Source organism: Triturus cristatus, chromosome 5_1 (genome assembly GCF_964204655.1).
Source record: "Triturus cristatus chromosome 5_1, aTriCri1.1, whole genome shotgun sequence".
NCBI classification, from domain to species: Eukaryota; Metazoa; Chordata; class Amphibia; order Caudata; family Salamandridae; genus Triturus; species Triturus cristatus.
In genome coordinates, this window is record NC_140587.1 from 717,599,318 (window position 1) to 717,623,980 (window position 24,663).

A 24,663-nucleotide genomic window follows, 5' to 3' on the forward strand; every position below is an offset into this window, starting at 1 on the left:
ATACAGAGCTCTTCATACATCTTCACATGTCAAATGTTAAAGGAGCTCTAATGTACTACATTGTCATAACAAACTTTTTTTTTTTTAAACTCAGCAGTTGTTTGTCACTTTTACTAAACCTCAAAAAAAGACAACGCATGGATTTGGATAGGTTTCCTTAATGCATTTTTGCAGCGAACAGAGGATGGATTTTGTTAGTGTTCCAATCAGATGTACCTGCTTAATTATAGGCACCCTCTCCTTTGATCAGAGGTTAAACTACACCCAGCTGCACCGGAGCAAAATGATCATAGATTATTAGGTCTTCTTTGAATTAAAAAGAAAATGCAGAACATAACTATGTTTATAGCATATCACAAGTCCTAGTTTAGGCCTCAAGGGGTGCTGAACTTGAGCCAGTGAATATCTAGGGAAGGGACTTGTACTTAATCCTTAACCTCTCAGCAACCTAAGATACCATCAACCACAAAAGTAAGTCGCCAAGTAGGAGGAAAGCAATAAAAAAAAAAAACGAGAAAGATGTTTTTTTCACAGAAGGTGTTCCAATATTTATTCAGTAGAAACATTTTGCCACTGCCCCTTCCTCAACCATCTCCCACTCCCAGGATAAGACACAAAGAGAGCCATATAAAGTGCTTTGCTTGTTTATGAATATATCTATGTAGAGAAAAAAATCCTCACCATCACTAATGGCCAAAATTTTGGCCACGTAAGTTCCATTGACTACATATGGTGATTCACGGTCTGGTATTTTTGCTAGTTTGATCTCAGCAGTATTAGGATCAATCAGAAACCAATTGTCTGGGTCCGATTCCTTTGCATATCTGTGGTGAAATACAACAGTAATTATTTACTACAACATGCACCTATGATGGTATAAATGCAAATTCTTCTTATATATTTATTTATGGAGCTTTATATAGCACAAACTGGGCCCGAGGGCATCAGAGTGCTTTAAATATAAGATAGCAGACACAAAAGTTACACATAGGGTAAATACTGTTACATATGGACTGTGTGGAAAGACAAGATCCAGGCAATTACATGTGTTTCAAATAAAATGCAAGCACGTACAGCAAAGACCGACTAACATCAAGATATGTCCATTAGCATAATGTGAGCATACATAAAGGCTAACTAGGGTAACAGTGTAACAATCTGCGGTGTTTGCGGGGAGTGTGCATGAAGCCTATAAGCACAGCATAGCATAGCATACTACATAGTAGATTGGTAACAATTGAAATAGGGACTTTTCTTTAAAAAATATTACTCTATCGATCCCTCACCGGAGGACTGATAATTCCAGGTTGTTCCCATTCTAATCCTAATGAAGACCTGCTGATGAGGCTTTAACTGGCCCCTTTGCCTTCGCCGGGTCAAAATGTCAACACTTTACAAACCCTGGATTGAATAGTTGGTCCATAAAGGGGCAATTGTGATGGAGACAATTACCCTTTTTCTATGAGATCACATTTATCCTGTAAAACAAATGTAACGGACAGGCTTCCCTGTAATGATTATGATATACGTATGAGTCCTATTTCATCCATTTGTTCTTGGTTTGAAAATTTCACACAGAGGCACTCTCTTTGAGCATCTTCTTTCTCTTATTCTTCTATCTGGAGTGACCACAAGCAAATAATGTAATTATACTGTCAAATTGCATATATAAAAAATGTATGCATTTACTTATTTGTGTGTGATCAGAATTTGTATTATTATATACACACTTCCGTATTGATAGAAGCAATATCACACTGCCTACCTCAAGGTTGAGGAGGCTGGTATAGACAAATGACAGTAGGATAAGCAAATTAGTTGAGCCTTGTACTTTCTGTTGACTCTCCTACAGGACCATTGTTGTTGCATATCACTTAAGTATATTAGACGCCAGCTTGTGCGCCAAAATCAGTTTCTGGCACTATTTCTGCACTACAACTACACATTTGGAGAGAAACTGAAACAGCACTTAGAGTGACAAATAAAGCACATAACATGTTTGCATACCATGGGATCATATTAGGCAGAGCACTAACTCATTAGGGGAGGAGGGTGGGCCATGAGGGAAGTTTGCAGAAAAGTATTATCTACCAGAAATATTATTACCAAGAATAAATGACATTTGCTTCCGACGGATACATCTTCCTGGAGACTCTTCACTTTATGAACATGTCCAAAAGCTACAACTCAGTAGGAGGTGGTATTGAATAGCACTGGTTAACCAACGTAGTAATGAAACACAGCTTGAGCAAAATACTTCTCAATAAACATTTGAAAGGTGAAGCATTATTTCTTGGGAATAATAAGCAAAGATGATCATGGAGCCACCTGGCAAATGACAGCCACCAGAACGCCTCTGTACAGATCCATGGATGCAACCATGGCTTGAGATTCAATGGGCACGAACGCCCTCTGGAGTTTCTTTCTTGGCTAAAGCGTAGCAGATCTTGATTTAGAGAATGGCGTAATACATTAGTGAGACTGGTCATGCCTTGCCCTTCTTAACTCTGGTAAAGCCCATAAAGAGCTGATCATCCACTCTGTCCTGACGAGTAAGGTTGATGTAGTGGGACAACACACATCCAGGGTCCAGTCTACCCACTGGTGTGGTAGGAAACCAGTAAATCAAACTTTTAGAAAATTTGCCACTAGAGTTAATCGAAAGAGGGACTGTTGATCAAGAAGGTAAACGAAGGCAGACAGGGCCACCAGACAGCCATGAATTGTAGCCACCACCAAATCCTCAAGTGCACGGAATAACGCAAACCACAAGAGGTCAGAAAGGCAAGATTTAAAGGGGTTAACACCAGCCCAGTCCATTGAACAAAATTGGTCCAATGACCTGCATATATGAATTTTTTAGTGGGGTTACTGGCCACAAGATGTCTGTGACTTCATCAAGAAGACAGAGGGACACTAGCTGACACCGCTCAATTTCAATGCTTGAAGTTGAGGTATAGGGTACTGGGGTGGAGGACACGTCCATCTTGCTGGGACAGCAGGTCTTCTGCATGGGAGAGGCAGCCAATGACTGAGTACTACCAAAACAGCCGAACAGCTCCTCCATGGCCAGACTGGGGAAATCGAATCAGCATTGCTTAAGGTTCCCACACATTTCAAAAACTTCTGACAAAAGTGGTATCAGCGACAACATGCACCAAGGGCCTTAAGATCAGCTGAACCTGCAGACAGCCCCCAGGAAACCATATAAAGGGAGGAGTATGACTCAAAACTGAGGCAACTTCCTATTCTGGCCTGTGGTGCAGAGATACACAAATGGAAATCCCAACCTGGAAACGATCACAGTTGTTGCTTAAGGATGCAGTTTTGACTTGTGATTCTCCAGTGATAACTCACTAACTTGGTTAGATGGTATGTGTGTACATTTCCTGAAATGTAGTAGGTGCCTCTGGATCTGGATTGGCTATTACCCTGAAAGTTTTCAAAGGAGGATTGGCATTGGCTGTACTTCTGCTGATTTGACAGATGGCCAGGACTGCCAACCCAGACAGGACTAATGCGACTTGCCAATTTTGCTTGAGAGGCATGTTGGTCTCTGACTAAAAGTGGACAGTTGTTGTTGTTGCCTGTAATATACAAAGCATCCTGCGAGGCTCGCTTTAACTTCATCTTTACCTAAACAGCTTTTTGAGAAGGTCTTTAACACAGGAATGAACTGCTTGGTCTTTTTCTTCTTGAAATTCAATTCAATTAAATAATCAGCCTCCGAATCCTCAGCCTACAAAAACATTATGTTGATGAGCAACCCTGGAATGGCTGCATAGCATGCAGATATATCATTAGGCAGGTGAGAATCTGTTGTGTGGCTCATGGGGCACCTGTGGACGTTTGGAATGGATTCAGTATAGGCCTGGTAGCAGGTCCCAAGGGAACATAGGGCACCAGGATAGGACCAGTCAATGGTAAACCGGCTGGCAGCCCCTGTTGATACTTGAGGCCCGAAGGCATGCTATATATAGGGAGCTGGAAGAACACTCAATATCTGCAGCATGGCCTCTTGGTAGGCCTCAATGTGCTGCATGGTCGAGGATGGCTCAGGAAACTGAGCGCATTGGGATCAGCTGAGGAATCTGCTCAGTGACTAGCAAGAGAGGCTTGCATCTTCACACCCTTCTGCATTCTCGCTGAAGTTGGAGTGGCAGGACATGGTCGAATGTTGCTTGAACTTTTTGGGATTGTGTTTGGACTTGGACTTACTTGAAGACTGAGTGAGAATTGGAATGGTCGCAGGACAGCCCGATATCTGGACTGAGTCTGGGCCCTGTGCAAAGGTAGCAATTTATTTTGCTATGAGTCGTACAGCTTCACATTCCGCTTTCAAACCACCTTTGGATTGAGAAGTGCTCACTTCTCAAATGACTTCCAGAGTTGCGTCTCAATACACACCCCATGAAGTCTATGACAGACATCTGCTTCCTACAGACACAACACAAGTTGAGTCCTGTTTTATTTTGGGGAGAGGTTGTCTAGCACACTGTATGGAGTTTGGAAGCCATCAGGAAATTGACAAATTCAGGAACGGGGCTACATTGAAAGGCACAGAAAGAAAGGAACTGACATCAGTACACAGGAGTGGTGCTTATATATGGCTTCGCTCTGTCACTTCCAGGGAGATATAGAGCCATATTGGAGCCACATAGCGCCTCCAAACAGCAGGCAGGAGGACCACAATGAAATCTCCTTATCTATCTGGCGCCTGGGCAATATTTTACGGTGAGGAATCTGTGGTTACAAGTATTTATCAGAAACCTTTCACTCTTCTGATCACTAGTTAATTAGATAATGGTGATTTAATTTAAAAATCATACTTTGGCAAACCTGACACATTTTGATCATATAAATGCTGTATAAATAAGATGAAGGAGTTCGAAAACCTGATATTCGAAGCAGATTTATTTGTATTAATTTCAACACACTATTTTAATGCATGTGTAGTTGATCAGTCTTTAGCATTATTTTAAAATAGAAACAAATAAAATGGCACTTGTGGGAAAGAGTGGCACAAGATTCAAAGTTAAACCACGAAAAGCACAGGAATAAAAACCTGCACAAACCTCCTTTTTAGGGTCACCAAGATATACTGTGGATCCCTACAGTAAGCATTATAAAAGCAGCTATAATAACTGGAACGTAAATGCAAAAATGAAGATATACAAAACAAATGCAGTGTTATCAATCAGCTATTAAAAAACTCCACACTGCAAAATTAGATCTCTTACCTGACATTCTTAGCATTTTGTAAAGTGTCTCCATCAGTTGCCGGATAACTTCCAATTATCTGATACTTTGTGGTGCTCTTTTTATTTTCACTTACAGAAAAAGATTTTCTTTTTGGCCGGAACATAGGACCTTCAGACACGTTTTTTACCTTTACTTTGATTGGAACAGATTTTGCTGCACCACCGCCGCCACCACCACCACCAGCAGCACCGCCACCACCACCACCTCCAGCACTGCTGCTAGTAATCGAGCTATGATAAGCTGCCTTATTAGACACAACAACATTCAGTTCCATGTTTTGTAATTCTTCATAGTCAACTTCCTAGAAAACAAGTGAAAAGGGTTCATCAAAATTTCAACATAGGCCAGAAACATTCATAAAGTAGTGTATCTTTAGACATATGCTCATTTTATATTACATGAAAAAAGTACAAATGTTGAAAATAAGAATTTTTTTCCCTCTAAAACAGCCCATTTGCTAATTGAAGACAATGTTTCCACCCAGTTGTACAACGTGCAGATATGAGGTACTGGACTGAAAGAGGAACCCATCTCACTCTCTTTCCTTAAAATGTGGCATGTGCTATTTTAAATGCAGGACTTCTGCAGCTATGCTGCAGAGATCTTTCCCAATGGAACCCTTTTTTCAGTAATTGTTCATCTGAAAGTACTATCAAAACCAATTTTTTTACATATTGTTTATCTAATATTAAAAATATCAGAATGAAAGCGGTCTACATAGCTGTCGGAAACTGTGCCACTGTGCTCTAGTATGTTTTTCAGCGCTGCCCTGTGCTTCCCCTCCAGTGAGTTCAATACTCACGTAGGTTCATTTAAGGTGCTCCACTTACAATTGATTTCTATTAATATCAGAAATATGTGCTCTGATGTAAGTGGGACAGCTGGAATGTACCCTCAGTGGCCTCTCAACACAGGCTACATCATGGTTGGGTGTGGCATCTATGTCGCACAGTCCTTTTAACTGTACCCCTATGGTGAGAATGCATATAGTCTTTCCCCAGTACGGTCCAGCCAGTCACCATAACTGAGGTCCTTTACTTTAACCATATCTGGAACATGGTGCTATTCTGTATGGAAGATGTGTGGCTCACAAGGAAAGGAGATGGAAGAGGAGTGCTGTAGTGTTTTTTCCAAACCCTGTGAACTGCTCGGAGGTCATGGGAACGGGTATTTTCCAAAACCTAAATGTGTGGTGGATGGGAGAGTATTTCGATTCGGTTACTTTGTTCCAATTTCGTTTTGCCTGCCTTGGAGAATTTCACCCCTCTCACACATCTTGCATTATGCTTAATGGAGTAGAATCTCCATTGGACTGTTACCCTTCTATGTAGTCACCTTGCATCTGTGACGTAGGAGGAGGCGGACTTACCTGTCAGCAGAGGAGTTGGATTACGCCTGAAAGGAGGAGCGACCTGACTCCTAGTCAATCTGGGCAAGGCCTAGCTGGCTGAAACAACCAGTTTGAAAATAGATTGGTGAACTGAGTCTTCCCAGGGGGACACTGGATTGTTACATGCCAGTTGCACAGAAGGGAGCAAGTAAATAACCTAGGTGTGGAGTTGGTGAATCACCTGAAGTCAATGTCTGGGTAAGCCTAAATCGCCATCAACCCATTCTGTGACACTAGCATGCTTGCTTTCCCCTTTCTGGAGTCCCAGAGGTACCCCGAGGCAGTTGGTCTGCACTCCAGAAGCATGAGCTCCAGTTTGGTTATCAGCAGGAGGTCATCCTGACTGTGAATCTGTTTCAGCCATCTTTTTAGTCAAACCAGCACCAGTAATATTACTAGGTGAAGCCTCTGTAATTCAGAACTAATCAGTTTCCACTTTGGACCAATGCTACCAAAGACTTTAGTGGAAGCCTCGAGTACCACGGATGTTCCCACTACTATAAAACCTTGACTCAGTCTTGTAGATCCCAAATTAAAAGTAAAAAGGACAAGGCACATTTAGGCATTGGTGTGACGTGGATGTTCAGTCATTAGATATCCTGTCAATGGTGTTCAGTTAGGGCTCTGCCAGTCAGATGAAGTTCAGTGATCAGTTAAGGACTCAAATGGTCACTTTGTTTTTCAAGGGGATTGTTGGAACTGTTGAGGCCCAAGACTTTGTGGGAAGTATCCTAGGTGTTTTGTTTGTGTATTTTAGAGCACCAAACATGTGGGGTGAAACCTTATATTCTGGTCCTGGACTACTCGTAAAGGTTACATATTTTGTTCTACCTTAGCTGCTAACCTAATATGAAGGTGTGGGAGCACCTCTGCAACTGCAGTGGCTTTTTAAATGATTCAGATGTTTCCATCACTGAATCCAATTCAACTTGTGAGGATTTTAAGTCAATGGGACAACATCAGTGAGTTGTCAGTAACATTTCTTGATTGATGGGTGAGACTAGAAGGCAGTAGCACATCCTCAAGGGATACAGATGTGGCCATTGCAAAGCAAAAGAGCAGAACAGTGTTTATATGCAAGTGCAGTTGGAGAAAGCAAAATGGGAGTGATGGTATAGAGTGCTGTTAGGAACATCAATTGACAACTGGTGTCATATTTGGGATGTGCATCACATGAATCTATTACATTTCATGCCACAAGAGTAACATTCTCTTCAAGGTAACTGCATGCTGCGATTTGGATGGCTGGAATACCATTTTGGTAAACCTTTATGCTTCAACATCACCATAGGTTGTATCATTCTAATTGTCAAATTTGGGCAAATATGCAGGTGCTATTTACAACACAAACCTGTCTGATCTACTAGAAGGCTATATAAAAATGAACTTGCAATTGGGCACTAATCTTACTATGTTACTCCACTAGCACATTCATTGTGACAAGTGACAGCAAGGCTGAAGAGACCCTGCAAAAAATATACCTTAAATTGCTAATTTGTCAAATATCATTAGTAGTTGCATTGATATGAATATTTAGGTAATTAATGTGAATTTGTACCCCCGCCCAATGTAAATATTTGTCTGGAGAAGAGATTTTAATGTCTTATTCAACTGTGCTCCAAATTGGTCAGGGCAATTAGCAATGACTGTGGACAAGCATGAACATGAACCACTGCTATAGAGCAACACACTGCAACCTCAGAGAAAATTTAATTTCAGGGGACATAATATTTGTGTTGATAAATAGATTAACATTTCAGCAAGGCAAAAGACCTTGAATGTATCCAACTTGAGCAGGTATACAGGTATCTAGCTTGACACTTTTGACCAACGACCTCACCATTGCCCGGGTTTTGCCGCTCATCATTCTTCCCGCCAACTGAAGCCCTGTCCACCCTAGGACCTACTTAATTCAGGCTGTGGGTGTAACAAAGGCAAGCCCGTCTGCCCCAGTCTGCGCCTGGACTGCTCCCAGCACCAGAAACCCTGACCACACGACCATCCAAAACACAACCACATCCATCACTGGAGCCAAAGAACTCTGCCACTACTCCTCCGTGACCTCAACAACACTCACCGGCAAACATGCTGCTGCCGTACATCCTTCAACACCATGGTAGGTCCTTTCTCCTGCACCCATTGCAATTCCACCTGCGACACCTCAGATGCAGACACACCTCCAAACAACCGATGCACGCCATCATTCCGCATAAACAATGCCATTCTCATCAACATCTAATCCCTCGAGAAACACTCCACCAAAATCAGGGAACTCTTCAACAGCAGCACACCAATCTCCTCTTTCTAACCGAAACATGGCTCAACCCAGCCCCCACCCGGATATAGTCGAAGTCATCCTGCCCGCCTACAAAATCATATTCTAGGACTGAACCCACAAACCAACCAGAGGACTCTCAATCATCTACAAAACACAACTGGCTGCACCACTTCTAAGGACTCTGACATCAGCCTCATGGAACACATCCACTTCAAAATACGAACGGACCACAATGCCACCCTTAAAATAAGCCTCCACTACCATCCCCCCGGAATTCTGCAACCACATTGCAAACTTCATCACTCCCCTCTCTGTCAAATCAACCAACAACATCCTTCTCTGGGATCTCAATATCTAACTTGAAGACACCACAGACTTTAACCTCACATCCCTCCTTGACAACCTCTGACTCATAGCAGGCAACACCCTCAACTCTATTTTCTCCTCCAACAGGATCACCACAACCCACACAACTCCAATCACATGGTCTGAACTCTAGATCATACATTTTAAGATACCCACCTACCAAGCCACCCCACCAGAAAAACCCAAAACTGCACCAAAACCCTACAGGAATGCCCACCCAACCACACTGAGAACCTTGATGTTGACACCAAGCTCTTCAATAAATGGCTTGCCAACTGTGCCAACCGCACCACTCACACAAGAAACAAGACCTACAAAAACAACAAATGTCCCAGCTGGTCCAAAAACAACCTCAGGCAGTCCAAGCGCCACTGCAAACAACTTGAGAGAAAATGGAGACTCGACAAAATCACCATTGCAAGATCTACAAACAAAGCCACTCTCAACATCTACCCCCAACAACTACAAGACACAACAAAAAAGGCCCTAACTCTCAGACTGAAAGCCAGCTCCAACAATGGCAAAGAACTCTTCACCACTGTCAAGGTGTTTTCCAATCCAGCAACTGCCAACAATGACAATCCCATCCCAAGCACTCTGCAACAACCTCTCAAACGTCTTCGAACAGAAGATTGCCAAGATCTACAACACATTAGACCCACAGCATACCGATAAGAACTCCCACGCCCAGTCAGACCCTTCCTTCATCGCAAAACAGCAGCTAAGCAACTGGAAACCCCTCTTGAACGAAGAAACTACCACCCTAATGAAAACCATCCATTCAGGAGCTACCTCAGACCCAAGACCCCACTTCATATACAACCTTGGAAGAACAATCATTCCCTCTGTGCTCATCACTGACCACAGCAGACCCAAACACTCTCCGCTGCTATGGACCCATCTTGCTACTCCCTTTTTACAGGTAAAGTCATTGAGAAAGCCATCAATACCCATCGCAGTTCCCCTAGAACTCCATCAACCCCAAAAATGCACTCAATCAGGCTTTTGCAACAACCACAGTATAGAGACAGCCCTCACTGCTGCCATAAATGACATCAGAAGAATCCTCAACCGAAAAGAACCAGCCGCACTCATCCTCCTCGACCTCTTCGCAGCTTTCTATATGGTTTCCCTCAAGTCACTCATCGGAAAGCTTCAGTACTCTGGTATCTGTGGACTGGCCCTCAAGTGGATATCCTCCTTCCTCACAGACAGAACTCAACAACTTAGACGTCCGCCATACACCTCAGAACCCAAGAAACTCCTCTGTGGAGTCCCTCAAGGATCATCACTCAGCCCAACACTCTTAAATGTCTACATGACGCCCATCGTAGACATCATCAGAGCCCACGGCATCAACATAGTATCCTACACCGACGAGACACAGCTCATCCTCTCCCTTACCAACTCAACCAGCACCATAATAGCAAACTGCGCCAACTGCATGCGCAATGTCGCTGCTTGGATGAAAAAAACAAAATGCCTCAAGCTCAACACAGACAAAACTGAAGTCCTAATCTTCGGCAACAACCACTCCCCCAGGGCGCCTCTTGGTGGCCCTCCAAACCTGGACCACCACCCACCCCTGCGGACCATACCAAGTAACTCAAGATCATTCAGGCCACTAACCTCTCCATGAGCAGATAGATAAACGCTGTCTCCTCATCATTCTTCCATAGTCTGCGAATGCTAAGCAAGATTTTCAAGTGGATCTCACTGAACACCAGACTGTCACCCAGGTTCTCATCACAAGTAGACTTGATTACGGAAACACCCTTGTCCTACGCCAATGCCAAACCACTCAGAACTCCACCGCCAGACTCATCCTGAACATCCCGTGAAATAACTACATATCTCCACACCTCAATAATCTCCACTTGACTCCCAGTCCAGGAAAGATGGAAGTTCAAGCTACTCACCCTCGACTACAAAGCTCTCCACAACACCGGTCCATCTCCCCTCAACCACCGACTCAACTTCTACCAACCCAGTAGGCACCTTCGATCTGCATCCCAAGAAAGAACACACCACTCTTGCAACAAGAAGACCAGAAGCAGAGGATGCTCTGTCACCTATCTCGCAGCAGAGACCCGGAAAGACCTCCCAAAACACCTCAGAACCTCCCCCTCCCTCATAGAATTCCAAAGGAACATGAAGACCTGACTCTTCCAGACGAAACAGGCATGATCTCCTTCCCCCTTCAGGCCTGCCCCACTCAGCACCTAGATATTCTCACGGGTGATTAGCCGCATTGTACAAATTCACATAACACACGGTTTATTACCAGTAGTAGTAGTTTTGCAGCTTGAAGAATTTTCTGGATTCACATGCTATGCTTTACTCTGCAATCTATTGGTTGAGTCCAGAAACACATTTTCTTCTCTTTTTTGGGGGGGCATCTCCAATGACCATTTGGTGGTAAGTCTATCCCTTATGTGGTGTCAGACAGCGCCCCGGAAGTTCCTGTGCGTGGTCACCATCTTCAGATTTAGTCCCCCCCCCCTAGTTATTCTCCTTCCCACCTGTTTGCTTCATCTCCCACTTCTGGGGAGGTGGGTGGGTCGCATGTGAATCCAGAACATTCTTCAATCTAAAAATCTACTCCTACTGGTAAGTAACCATTTCGTTTTGCAGCATGAATCCTTTTCTGGATTCACATGCTGTGCATCAGATTATGTAGCGGTATCCCATTCATTGGGTAGGTTGGGTAGAAGTGTGGATGTGTTGGCCAACTGGTGTTAAAGTACGTTCTGTCTCACCTAGGCTTCCTTGTTCATTTGGATGTCCAAGCAGTAGTGTTTTGTGCAGGTGTGTGGTGATGACCAAGTTGCTGTCATGCAGATTTCATCAATGGGTACGTTTGCTAGGAATGCAAGCATTGTGCCCTTCTTCCTGGTTGTGTGTGCTCTGGAGCGCATGGGTAATGTTTTTCCCGCTCTATTGTAGCAGGTTTGTATAGTCTCTAAAACCATCGTGAGATTCTTCCCTTGGTCACTGGTGATCACTTGCTTGCTCTGGCAAAGGAGACAATTGTTTCCCCTTATGAAAACCCCTTATTTCCTGTAGGAAGTACATCAGTGCCCTCCGCAAGTCCAGTGGGTGAAGGGTTTTCACTGCTTGTGTTTTTGGAAGAAAGCAGGTAGTTGTATGCTTTGGTTCACGTGGAATGGAGATACCATCTTTGGTAGCAGCTGTGGGTTTGTTTCGAGATCATCTTGTCCTTGTGAATTTGCATGTATGGTTCCTGTGTCGTCAGTGCTTGTAGCTCGCCGACCCCGTGTAGGCATGTAATCAATATATGGAGGTTGTCTTTAGGGTTTTAAACTTTAAATCAGTATTGTGCATTGGCTCAAAAGGCTCAGTCATCAATTAAGTCAGTACTGTGTTGAGGTTTCACATCGAAGCTTGCACTATGGCACTACCCTTTTTGACCCTTCTAGGAATCTTTTCACCACAGGAAGTGTGAATAGACTGTTCTTTTTATCGCACCTTTAGTATACTATGTGGGTAAGTGAACATGTAGCAATGTGTAGATCAGGCCGTTATCGAACAGGTGTGTGAGGTACGTTAGTACAGATTCCAGTCTGTCCTGGTCTGTATCCTCTTGTTGTCTGTGCACCAGTGGATGAATCTGTTCCACTTTTCCATGTAGCATATTGTTGTGCTTGGTTTCATAGCCTTCCTAAGGATTTCTATTGTTCTGGGGGTAGCTGTAGATTACCAAATTCTAGGTCTTCAGGAAGGAGCCATGCTGCTAGGTTGGAGGTTCCAGGTGGTACACTCTTTAGTTTTGCATGGTGAGCAGATCCTGTTCTGCCCCGATTGGGATCACTTGCCCTCTGGATATCTCCCATAGGTATGAGTACCAGGTCTTTCTGACCCATTGTGGGGCTATGAGGATGAACCATGTCCCAGGTGTTTTGGTTTTGTCCAGTACTCTTGAGATCAGGGGAATCGGACGAAAGACGTATGCAAATTTCCCTGACCAGTTTGACAGGGCATTCGCTTTGGATTGGTGGTAAGTGAACCTGGAGGCCTAGGTATTTTGCACTTTGCAGGTTTGCAAAAAGGTCTTTGCTTGGTGTGACCCCAGATTTTGAAGACCTTGTCCAGTACCTCATGCTACATCTTCCATTTGCAGGAGGTGTAGTCTTGCCTGCTCAGTCGGTCTGCCTCTGTTTTGTTTCCCTGGTAGTTGGATTGTTTGTAGCGTGGTTTCCATTAGGATCGCCCACCTCCATATCTCTTGTACCAGTTTGGACAGCAGAAAGGACTTTGTTTCCCCGTTTGTTGAGGTAGAATATAGCTGTTGTGTTACCCGTTTGGACCAGTACAGTAAGTCCTTTTGTATGCACCTGGAATGCTTTCAAGGAAAGAACTGTCTTCATCTCTAGATAGTTTATGTGCTTTATGGCATTCATGTGGTTCTAGAGTCCTCTAACCTTTAGGTGGCCTGTATGTGCTACCCAACCCTTGGGGGATGCATCCGTTATTGTCACCGTGGGGGTTGGTGTTTTGTAGGGTCTCCCTATGTTCACATTTTTTGTCTGCCACATTGTATTTCCTTTTGTACCTTTGCTGTGACAACCACTAGATCCTCCCAGCTCCCCGTCACTTGTGTAAATTTGCACAGAATAAAGCGGTTTATTTGGACCACAGTATTTGCAAAGATGGTATCAAACCTAAACTGGGACTAGTTGATGCTATTAAGAATGCACCCAGTCCAATAGGAAAAGGTGGTGTCAGAGCTCTTCATGGGCTTAGAGAATATTATTCAAAATTCATTAAAAAACTATTGTCAGAAAACCGACTACATACGGCAATTACTCAAATGAAGGGTGAAATTTGCTTGGACGAAGGTGCGCCATGAATCCTTAGAAAATTTAAAGAAATAATTTGCAATGCACCTTTTCTAAAAGGTTATGATCCCACTTGCAAATTTATAGAAACCACAGATGCAAGGAATAAAGGTCTAGGCGCTGTTCTTTCACAATGTGATAATGAACGTAATGAATGGGTGGTTGCGTTTGCTTTATGTTCCCTTACAAATGCTGAAGAAAGATTCTGTGATCGAACTCCATCAGTATGTGTGGGGTTTCCATGCTCTGCTACGATCTGATCATAAGTCTCTTACAAAATATTGACTACCACCAGCTTACAAAATGAATCCCCAAGATGAAGTAGAATTTCAGTAAAATTACTGGATTTCACCTATGACATTGAATACAGGCAGAGAGTCAAGAACAGGGTAGCAGATTTTCTAAATAGATTGCCTTTACCCAACGTAAAGGAAGATGGAATGATGCAAGAGGGTGACAAAGTAGCACAGCTATTTGATGGTGGTTTAGAACACTTATGGAGTGGAAGAACCATATGAATAAGGATGATTGTTTAAAGAACATTGCAAGTTACTTTACTAAAAGTCTGGCCTAATAAAGGTAATCAGAAGAATTAATGTTTTGGGAAGTAAGAAATGGGCTGTGTATTGAGGATAACCTGTAATTCAGAGGTGTAAGGGTAGTTCCACATGTACCTTAAGGAAAAAGTTACTAAAATTATGCCATCAGTGACATCTTGCTGTAGCCAAAGTGAAATACAACTATTGGTGGCTGGGTCTCGACAAGCAAATTGAGATTATAGTTTGTGAATGCGCTGAATGGAACAATTCAGATAAGTGTCTCAAGACCGTTAACCCACCTTTAAGTCCCATTGAGAGTCCAAATATGTCATGGGAGAGAATTGGTGTGGATGTTGTAGGACCCGTGGAATGTACGGATTGAGAGTTCAAGTACATTTTAGTACTTGTGAACTACTTGTCAAAATGGTCAGTGATTAAAGTTGTGCGCAGTGCTGATCGAACAAGCATCATTACATTCTTGGACAAAATCTTCATGAGGGAAGGGCTACCAAAATGTGTCATCATGGATATCTGCCCACGATTTTTGTCTGCTTGTTTTAAAATATTTTCGGAATGTAATGCTATTGTGCACAAAACTTCATCTGTTTATCACCCCGAAGGAAATGGTTAAGTTGACCGCTTTAACAGGGTGCTCAAAGGAAGTATACAAATGTCCAAAGGTAATAAATTAGATTGGGAAGGTGAGATTTGTAAATTAATTTGATCACTTTCAGCTTTATTCTCGGCAACAGTCTATTTACAATGATGTAGGGAAGTCAGGCTTTAAGCAAGGATTTGAGTTGGATGACTTCTTACAAACAAACAGAATAGTTTACAGAATTTGTGACAAACAAAATTGTCTTCGCCAAAAAATCTTACAAGGAGTGGCATGACAAAGTATGGAAACAAAACAGTGGTAATAAAGTGTGGTGATTGGGTTAAGGTAGGACAGAATAAGAAAAGTGAAAGTAGATTATCACAATCCATGTGTATCCATGAAATGTTTTGCAATTCAGTTAAACTAAGCGATGGGACGGTTTGGCACATGAGCAGAGTGGCAAAATGTCATCCTAGTGAGAAGTTAACTGACTACAAATCTAATAGTAATGATTGGATGGATTAAGAGGGGAACAATACGAGAGATTTGAATGGTGAATTAGATGATGGTTTGTGTGAAGTGACAGTTTATATTTGTTCACCAACTAATGGCAGTTGTGAGCAAGGAAATGAGCTTGGTGTGTCTAAAAAGTTGGACAAAACTAATAGCTGCCAAAGCAAAAAGGGTAGGTTTGGTAGAGTCATTACCAAATTGAGGAAATATGATGACTATTTTATTAACGTTTAGTCCATTTGATGTTGGCATGTTTCTGTATATTAATGTCATATGAAACTAATGAAATTTTTCTTTGTACAGGGTTTTCTCTTATATTGTGTGGTATTAATGCCAGTCTTAATGCTTAAAGCTTTTATGTACAATTTTATTTATCATGATACAAGGCACTCATACCATTTTAAATGTTTTCTGTATTTTCAAATTTGAGAGAGGAAGATGTGTTGCAATGATGTGATGTAGTTTGCATCACAAGCTTGGGGTTTAGGCATTGTGAAGCAAACAGGTTCTTCCAATGTCATTGGCCCAATGCATAACACCACACTAGATTTCCACTGGTGACAGTTCAACTGTGGAAGTGGTGGAGTTGTCATGAGATGCTGGGGGAGCAGGACGTGTCTAGGGCTGTAAGAAATAAACGTAATTTGTACCTATATAATGCATTCAGTCATTATTACAGAGGTGGGGACATTTCCTGTGTGCCCTGGTCCACAGCCTTTGCCTCACTTTTCATATTCGGGAGATTCAGAGTAAAGAAAGTATCTGAGATTTAGGATATTGTAATGTTGAGAGCAGCTGGTGTATACCAGCTTAACAGGCAATGCTGTTACACCGTCTTCCATGAAGCTCTCAACAGTCCAATTTTCCAATTCTATTTCGAACAATGGAATGCTGGGAGCTACAATGACAACAATGAAGTTGCTGGTACAGACATTCTGGTGCACATTCCTTTACTGGTCTTTCTATTTCTCCTTGTTTAGCTTAGGACATTCTATCCTCAATGGGTGGAATGTTCACATAATTATAGCCCTTTAGTCTCCGACTGTGACAGTTGCTGTTACTATAGGCCCTTCAGCCTTGTTATAGGGGAAATAGGGCCTAGATCAACTGTTAAAGCCCTCGGCACCGGGATATGCTGCTATATTCAATGGGTCAACAAATGAATGCAAGCTCTCTCATGTGGTCCTTTGTTACATTGTGAGCTATGGGAAGAAGGGGGTGGTGTAAGGTTCTTGTGTGCCCTGGTCCACAGCCTCTGCCTCGCTCTTTCCCTTGTCCATATTCGGGAGAAGCAGAGTAAAGAGACGCTGGGCGTAGAATATTGTAATGTTTGAGAGCAGCTGGGGTAACCAGCTTAAACAGGCCACTGCTGCTCCACTGTCTTCAATGGAGCTCTCAACATTCCAATGTTCTAATACGATTTAGAACATTGGAATGCTGGGAGCCACCGTAAAGACAATGAAGTTGCTGGCAGAGACATTCTTGTGCCCATTCCTATGCAAGTCTTTTTTTCCTACTTGCTTGATTTTAGGACATTCTATCCTCAATTGGTGAAATGTTCTAATTCAATTATAGCCCTTCTGGCTCTTGCTATGACAGTTGTAATAGGTACCTCAGCCTTGTTGCACAAGTTATTTACCTTCAGTAAAGCCTTATCTGGTAGAGACTATCTAGCTGCAGATTCCTTACCTTAGAATTATCCCCAGGCACCAGACAGGACTGGTATTTTTTTTTTTGCAGTACTCCTGCGAGTCAGTAGGTTGCATCGTTTGGCTCCATGTGGCATCATCCGTGCCAGAAGTGACGTGCTCAGTGCCTTTATAGGCGCCACCCAAGCATGCAGACACCAGTTACTTTTTGCTACTTTCCACTCCAGAAGGACGGAGCAACAAAGTACACTGACAACTGGTGTGAAAAACTAGGGACCAGAAAGTGGAAAGCCCTGTCCCTAGAAATTTGTTTGCAGAGCAGGGAGGATGGGTGGGTCCGTAAGGAATCTGCAGCTAGATAGTCTCTCTACTAGAAAATGCGTTACCGAAGGTAAGTAACTTGTTCATCTGATAGACTTCTAGCCGCAGATTGAGTAGATATGCAAGCAATAGCTCCACAGAGGTGGGTCCGGGGACCAATTTAACACGAGGAAGTCCTGCAGGATCAAACAGGCAACAGGCCCATTCCTATGGACTGGACTGTCCAGGTAGTAGTGCTTGGTAAACATGGGAAGCCCAAGCTGCTGCCTGGCAGATGTCCAGGACCAGAAGTCAGCGTGCTAATGCAATGGAGCAGCTTTAGCTCAGGTGGAATCAGCACACAACCCTCAGGGGGTTGTTTCTTAACCAATACATAGCAGATTTTGATACAGAGTACGATACATCGTGCGATTGTCCTCTTTTGTACGGTCTGTCCTTTCTTTGCTCCAACATACCCCAGGAAGAGCTGGTATGCCACCCGGGAAACTCTTGTACTGTCAAGATAGAACAACAATGCTCTTTTTGGGCCCAAATGGTGGAGACGCTCCTACTTCTTGGAGGAATGAAGCAGAGCATAAAAAGTAGACAGAGTGATGGACTGACCTACATGAAATGGAGTGACTACTTTCAGGAGAAAGGAAGCTCTCACACAAAGGACCAGTTTGTCTGGATAGATGTTCAGATAAGGAGGATTGGATGACGAGGCTTGAAGCTCACTGATCCTCAAGCAGATGCTATAGCCACCAGGAAGGATGTCTTGATGGTAAGGAGCCTGAGAGGACATTGGTCAGGGGCCCAAAGGGAGTGCACATAAGGAAAGTGAGGACGAGATAGGTTCCACGGGGCATAATAAAATGGAGAAGGTGGACACGAATTTTGTAAACCTTTTAGAAAAAGATTTCTTAGAAGAGGGATGGCTGTTCAGGCAACTGCAGAAAGGCTGAAATAGGAGAGAGATAACCCTTCAGAGTACCCAGGGCAGAAAGGGGACACGATCTGTCTTTCTGTACACCATGCCAAACATTTTCCCCAATGGCAGGCATATACAGTCTTAGTGGAGGGGCGCCTGGATGCCAATATAATGTTACAGACTTTGGGAGGAAGGTCTAAATCAGTCAACTGTTGCCGCTCAATCTCCACGCAGGAAGGTAGAGTGTTGACATGTTCGGGTGGAGAACCCTCCCCTGCTTTTGCAACAGAAGATCCTCCCGAGGGGGCAGTTTGATCAGATGACCGATGGCCGTGCTCAACAGCTTGGTGCACCAGACTCTCCGAGCCCAGTCCGGAGCCAAAGGGATGACTTGGGCCTGGTCATTCCTGATCTTCTTGAGAACTCTGTTAAGGAGTGGTATGAGCGGAAAGGCATTCAGGATGCCAGAGCTCCACTCAAGATGAAAGAGTCTCTGAGCCACAGTCGCCTTGGAAACTCCAGCATGCAGAACTGCTGACAGAGCATTCTCAGCAGTGGCGTATAGATTTAACTAAGGCTCTCCCCACTGCTGAAAGAGCACTTACACCAACTCCAGAAGGAGACTTCATTCGTGATATGCTACGCATCTGCGGACGAGTTTGTCCGTCCTTGCTCTCAGAGAGCCCACCAGATGTTGGAACACCAAGCAAATGCCCTGATGTTCCAGCCATGTCCAGTGATGCAGGGCCTCTTGACAAAGGGTCCATGACCCCACCCTGCCCCGTTTGTTGCAGTACCACATTACAGTGTTGTCTGTGAACATATGCACTAGCTTTCCCTTGATGGAAGGTAGAAAGGCTTTCAATGCCACCCAGAGCTCCAACCGGTTGATGTGGAGTCTGGATCCTGCAGGAGACCAGATTCCGCTGATCTCTACCTCTCCCAGATGGCCGTCTCATTCCAGGAGTGAGGTATCTGTCACTACTATTAGATCTGTGTGAAGAAGGAAGAGGGGTCTGCACGGACCCAAATGCGGCTCGTTACCACCACTGCAGATCCTTTGCAGTTTCTTCCAAGATCTGGACCAGGTCAGTGAGATTCCCCTGATGCTGTGCCCACCAGAAGTTCTGGTCTCACTGTAGAGACTGCATATGCCAATGGGGATATGTCACAAGCAGGATGCAGGAGGCCATGAGACCGATCAGCCTCAGAGTCAGTCTTACCAAAATCCAGGATAGAGGCTGAAACATCAGTATCATAGCCTGAATATCCTGGACACGCTGTTAGGGAGGATAGGCCCGAAACCGCATTGTGTCCAGAACAGCTCAGATGAAAGGGAGCAATTGAGAGGGAGTCAGGTGTGACTTCGGCAAGTTGATAGCGAACCCCAGCGAATACAGGAGGTCTACCATAGTCTGGAGGTGGGGCGAGCCCGCCTTCAACAGCCAGTCGCTGAGATGGGGGAAGACTGATACCCCTGGTCTCTGCAGATGAGCTGCAACCACTGCCATCCCCTTAGTGTACACCTGATGGGTGCTGGTAAGGCCAAAGGGGAAGACAGTGAATGGAAAGATCTTGGGACCTGCCATGAACCGCAGGTAGCGCCTGTGGGCAGGCAGGACAGGGAGGTGAAAAAACGTGCTGTGCAAGTCCAACGCTACCATCCATTATCCTGGACCCAGGGCATACTGGACATGAACTAGAGTGAGCATTTTTTACTTTTTCTTGAGGAAACAATTGAGAAAGAGCAGGTCGAGGATAGGACGAAGAGCAAAATGTAGTGGGAACCGCAATCATGACCTATTTCTGGTGTTGGCATCATCTCTAGGACTCCCTTGGCCGTCACTTCCTGGAAGAGAAGAGCCGGATAATCCAAGGTCAGGCTGTCGCTAGTAGGTGGCAAGGCAGGGGTAGACTCGAAAGGGAGGGAGTAGCCTTTTCAAATGATCTGCAAAACCCACCTGTCTGATGTTATTGACTGCTAGTGGGACAGGTGATGGCAAATCTTGTCGCCCATGATGGTAACAGGAGGATGTGGTTCTGGCAGGGGGTGGGGTGGACTGACTAGACTGCTGGCTGACCGACCCACGGGGCCGGTAGGTACCACGTTCCTCTGCCACGCAGAGGCTGTGAAGCTTGCTCGCCGCTGTAGCTGGGCGGTTGCAGACACGGTTAGAAGCCCCTTCCGTGGCCATGAAAGGAGCAAAAGGTAGATTGGGGTAGTCGTCGTCAAAGCGCTCCAGCGCTAAATCTGCCTCATTTCCAAAGAGGCCGAAGCCATCAAAGGGCATGTGCATAAGCGATGCTTGGACAGTCCCAAAAAAGCCAGACGTACTCAACCAGGCGATGCGTTGCAAAGCCACTGTCGATGAAACCGTTCTGCCCAGTGAGATGGTTGTGTCTAATCCACATCGAATCATGAACTTTGCTGCATCCCTGTGGTCGGCAACAGCCTGGGAGAATACAACCTGGGCCTCCTACGGGACCGTTGGCAGCACCTGCGCAAACGTATTCCACAGTGCGTGGGAATAGCGACCCAAATGGCGCACAGTGTCCACGGACGAAAGATAGAATCTTCTTGGCGAAGTTATCCAGCCTCTTCGATTCCGAATTCGGCGGTGCGGTTGGGAACGGGCAAGGATTTACATGGGAGGTGTAGGCTTGGACCACAAAGCTCTCTGGGGTGTTGTGTGAGGAGGTTTGGGTCTGCCATCGCTCTGGAAAAGCGCAGAGCGATGGCAGAGGGCAATTGCCCTGTTCACATGAGTCTCTGTGCTGGGCTTGGACCAAGTCCCAAGCGGGACATCAGTAAGCGCCTCATTAAAAGGGAGAAGCTGTTCTGATGGGGACACTCCCACCTGAAGCACTTCAGTCAAGACATGTGTCTTGACTGCCACCGAGGGAAAGCGGATGTCCAGGAGCTGCCCTCCTCACCACCACTGCGAAGGAAGCTCGCTCCTCCGTAACCAGGGTATGGGGGAAAGCATGCCAGTAATATGGATAAGTGTCCAGGCCACTGGCTGCACCTAGATCCTCACACTAGTCCAAAGTGAAATAAGGCTGGTATTCTTCAGGGTCCAGCGACCCCTCCCATTCCTCCCCCAGTCCTAGCCCATAAGAATAGGGTTCAGGCGCCGGCATGGAAGGCATGGCTCCAGTTGACGTTGGGCGACACCCCCCCAGCCCCATTTCAGAGCCTGGTATATAAATGGGGATTGCGCCACAGGCGCCAAGAGTGTTGGCCTCAGGGCCAGCGCTAGGGAAGGTCGAGCCGGATCCATTTGGGCCTGACTGGGGGCGAAGCTGCTGGTGTGGATCCAGTAGGTGCCCCTCCCAAACTTGCGAGCCCAAAGGCACACCGGAGGGAACAAGCTGACCAAATATGAGGTTCATTGCCTCATAAAATTCATCTAGTTGGGCGGGGGTTGCTCTGGCTCCCGGAAATTCAGGGAGGCGTGGAGTTGGCTCAGGCGCTGGCCAAACACAGTGTCAGGAGTCGAGCGACGCTCCCTCGTCAGCTGACGAACATGCAACCAGGATCGCTGACTCTGGGACCGCTCCCAAGACCTTTGTCTCGACGGTTTTCTGGAGAGTTGCGCCGTTACACATTGAGCTACCCGGAGCTTGAGAAATCGCTCCCTTTAGGCCTTCAGGTGCATGGAGTGTCAATCCGAGCAGGCCTTCGGGTCGTGGTCACCTCCGAGGCACCAGAGGCAAACAAGCTGCAGAGCAGTCACTGACATCAAGAGGTGACAGGCGCTGCAGGACTTGAAGCAGACTTTCTTAGAAGACATTCTTGCCACACCAGGAGGATTTTTTTTTTATAAACTTCAAAAAAACGTTGAAAAAGGTTAGTCAAAAACCAACTAAGAAGTAGCACCTACCGGAACTGCGCAGACTGGTGCAGAAAGAAAAGAACTGACATCAGCACACGGGGTGGCACTTATACAGGCACAACACTTCCGGCGTGGCCGCCGCCCCTATTCGGAGCCCAACAACTCCATCTACCAGCGCAGGGGTGTGGAATTTTCAAAATAATCTACTTGTCCATGGGACAAAATGCCACTGAGATCTACATGTCCTGTAAAATCCACTTGTCCCACCTACTCCCGTCCACACATCAAACATAAGTAGAATTAATTGCTCTTTATTTTGAGGTTGACAGGCTAAGAGGGGCCCAGTTGTAGCCCTCACTCCCTCTTCCAGCTGACAGAGCGAGGGGGTGGGGGAAGGTTCAGCACACCACTGAGTTACAGATAAGAAGGTGAGGAAAAAACAGCTTCAACCTTTTGAAATGGAAATAGAGCCATTGCGCTGCCTGTTCTCGCCTGGGTCAAGTTTCGCCTTTTCTGTTGCTGTGTGCAGATATTGTGGAAATACCCGTGGGCGGTGAGGCTTGCAGAAATGTCCCTAATGCAGACCCCCTGTGCGGTTCTCTCACCTTGGGGCACAATAAAGGAGGGAAAGAATGTCTTGCTTTTAAAGGGGTATCCATGCTCTGAGCAGATGGCCTGTGCCCACAGCCACTTGCACGGTTAGGTTGTGCGCACGCACTTAAAAAATGCAGGACATTCATTTTCTTCGCCCGATGGATCAATGTGAATTTTAATATGGCCTGAATACGCTTGCATAAGACTTTGAGTACTAATAAAAGAATGGCATTTTTTTGCGGTTTTATAGAGCGCGAATTCGATCTGAAGGTATTGGAGCGCTTTACATGAGCGCCAGTTACATTTACACAAGGACTGTCACATTCATTTATTTTTCTTAAGTAGCACTATTAAATTGGCGCCACTGCACTGTAAATCAAATGTGTTATGCAGAGGGGACATTTGGTTGTAGAGTCCGAAAATGCGCCTTCTAATCCAAGCTCACGTCCCCGCTTTACCAACGTGGTATAATCTGGACAACCTCTTTACCTATTAATTATCCAGTGTCCTTTTACAGTTAAAGTTAGCATCTAAGCAATCCTGGCAGCTCAAGAAAGAAACTGCAGCGCTGCGGCAGCTTAAATGAAATGCGTACAACGGACTTAATTATACACACTAAAATACTAGGCACCGGCCAATTGAGCATTTTCTCTCACAAATGGGAAAGATATCGCCCATTTTGAGGGAAATTGCCCAGTATGGCAATTCTGTGTCACACATCTGGTGTGAAAGGGGGTCCCCGAGGGTTCTAATCAGCTCTCTGCATAGCAATGGAAACGTGCGCAGTTGGCATGACTTACAGCACGGCTACAATAGCAACGGTTGGTCACATCTGTTGGTACTTCAGGTGTGGAATTAACTGAATTCTGGGGCTCCCGGAGCTAGGGCACTGACGCCGAACAGCATGGGCAACAAAGACACTCTTTCCGGACATGTTATCAACAGCACAAAACGGGAGGGGGGGAAGGGAAGTTGAAATGTAAGGCCGAAAGTGCTGCTAACAGCTATATATTAATATTCAAAACCCTACAAACTGAGGCAGCGTAGTGCTGGGAGGATTTGGTAAAAGGTCACAAGCCATAGTAAACACGCAGTGACTGGGCCCCAATAATAGGAACTCAGTGGGTTCATGGTCAAGCCAGGCTTGAAACCCGATAATCTTTGAAGTGCAGGCGCGCAACACCCATTGGACTCACAGGGCTTCAGCCCCCCCCCCCCCCCCCCCCGTCGCGTGTGGCAGCCCGGGATGAGACAGCTTCCCGGGCAGTCACACAGCCGCACCCGAGCAATTCACAGGTCTTTAAAAGACGACCATTTCCATGTTAATGAGGCCTGTTGCTGTTGTTTCACCCCTTCTACGAGCCCCTGCAGCTCCATTCTGCCTATTGCTCACCCCTCCTAAGAGCCCCTGCAGCTCCACTCTGCCTATTGCTTAAAGTTTCAGCCCCCCCCGAAATTTTTTCTTAGCCCCCCCCCGAAATTTGGCTCTAGTTGCGCCTCTGTGTAAGTGCAATATCCACCAGGTGGAAGAGGGGGTTGGGGGGGACA

The 24,663-nt window shown here is 45.1% G+C and overlaps 1 protein-coding gene across 1 annotated transcript in view; it reads right to left on the reverse strand.

The window, feature by feature from the left end:
* LOC146831408 (desmoglein-2-like) overlaps positions 1-24,663 on the reverse strand; it is a 410,122-nt gene that overhangs the window by 116,003 nt on the left and 269,456 nt on the right. Inside the window, exons 9-10 of the mRNA XM_085605709.1 lie at positions 5,241-5,563; positions 682-824 (exon numbers count right to left, since the gene is read on the reverse strand). Coding sequence (XP_085461835.1) covers positions 682-824; positions 5,241-5,563 — 466 coding nt within the window. The remainder of the gene's footprint in view (positions 1-681; positions 825-5,240; positions 5,564-24,663) is intronic.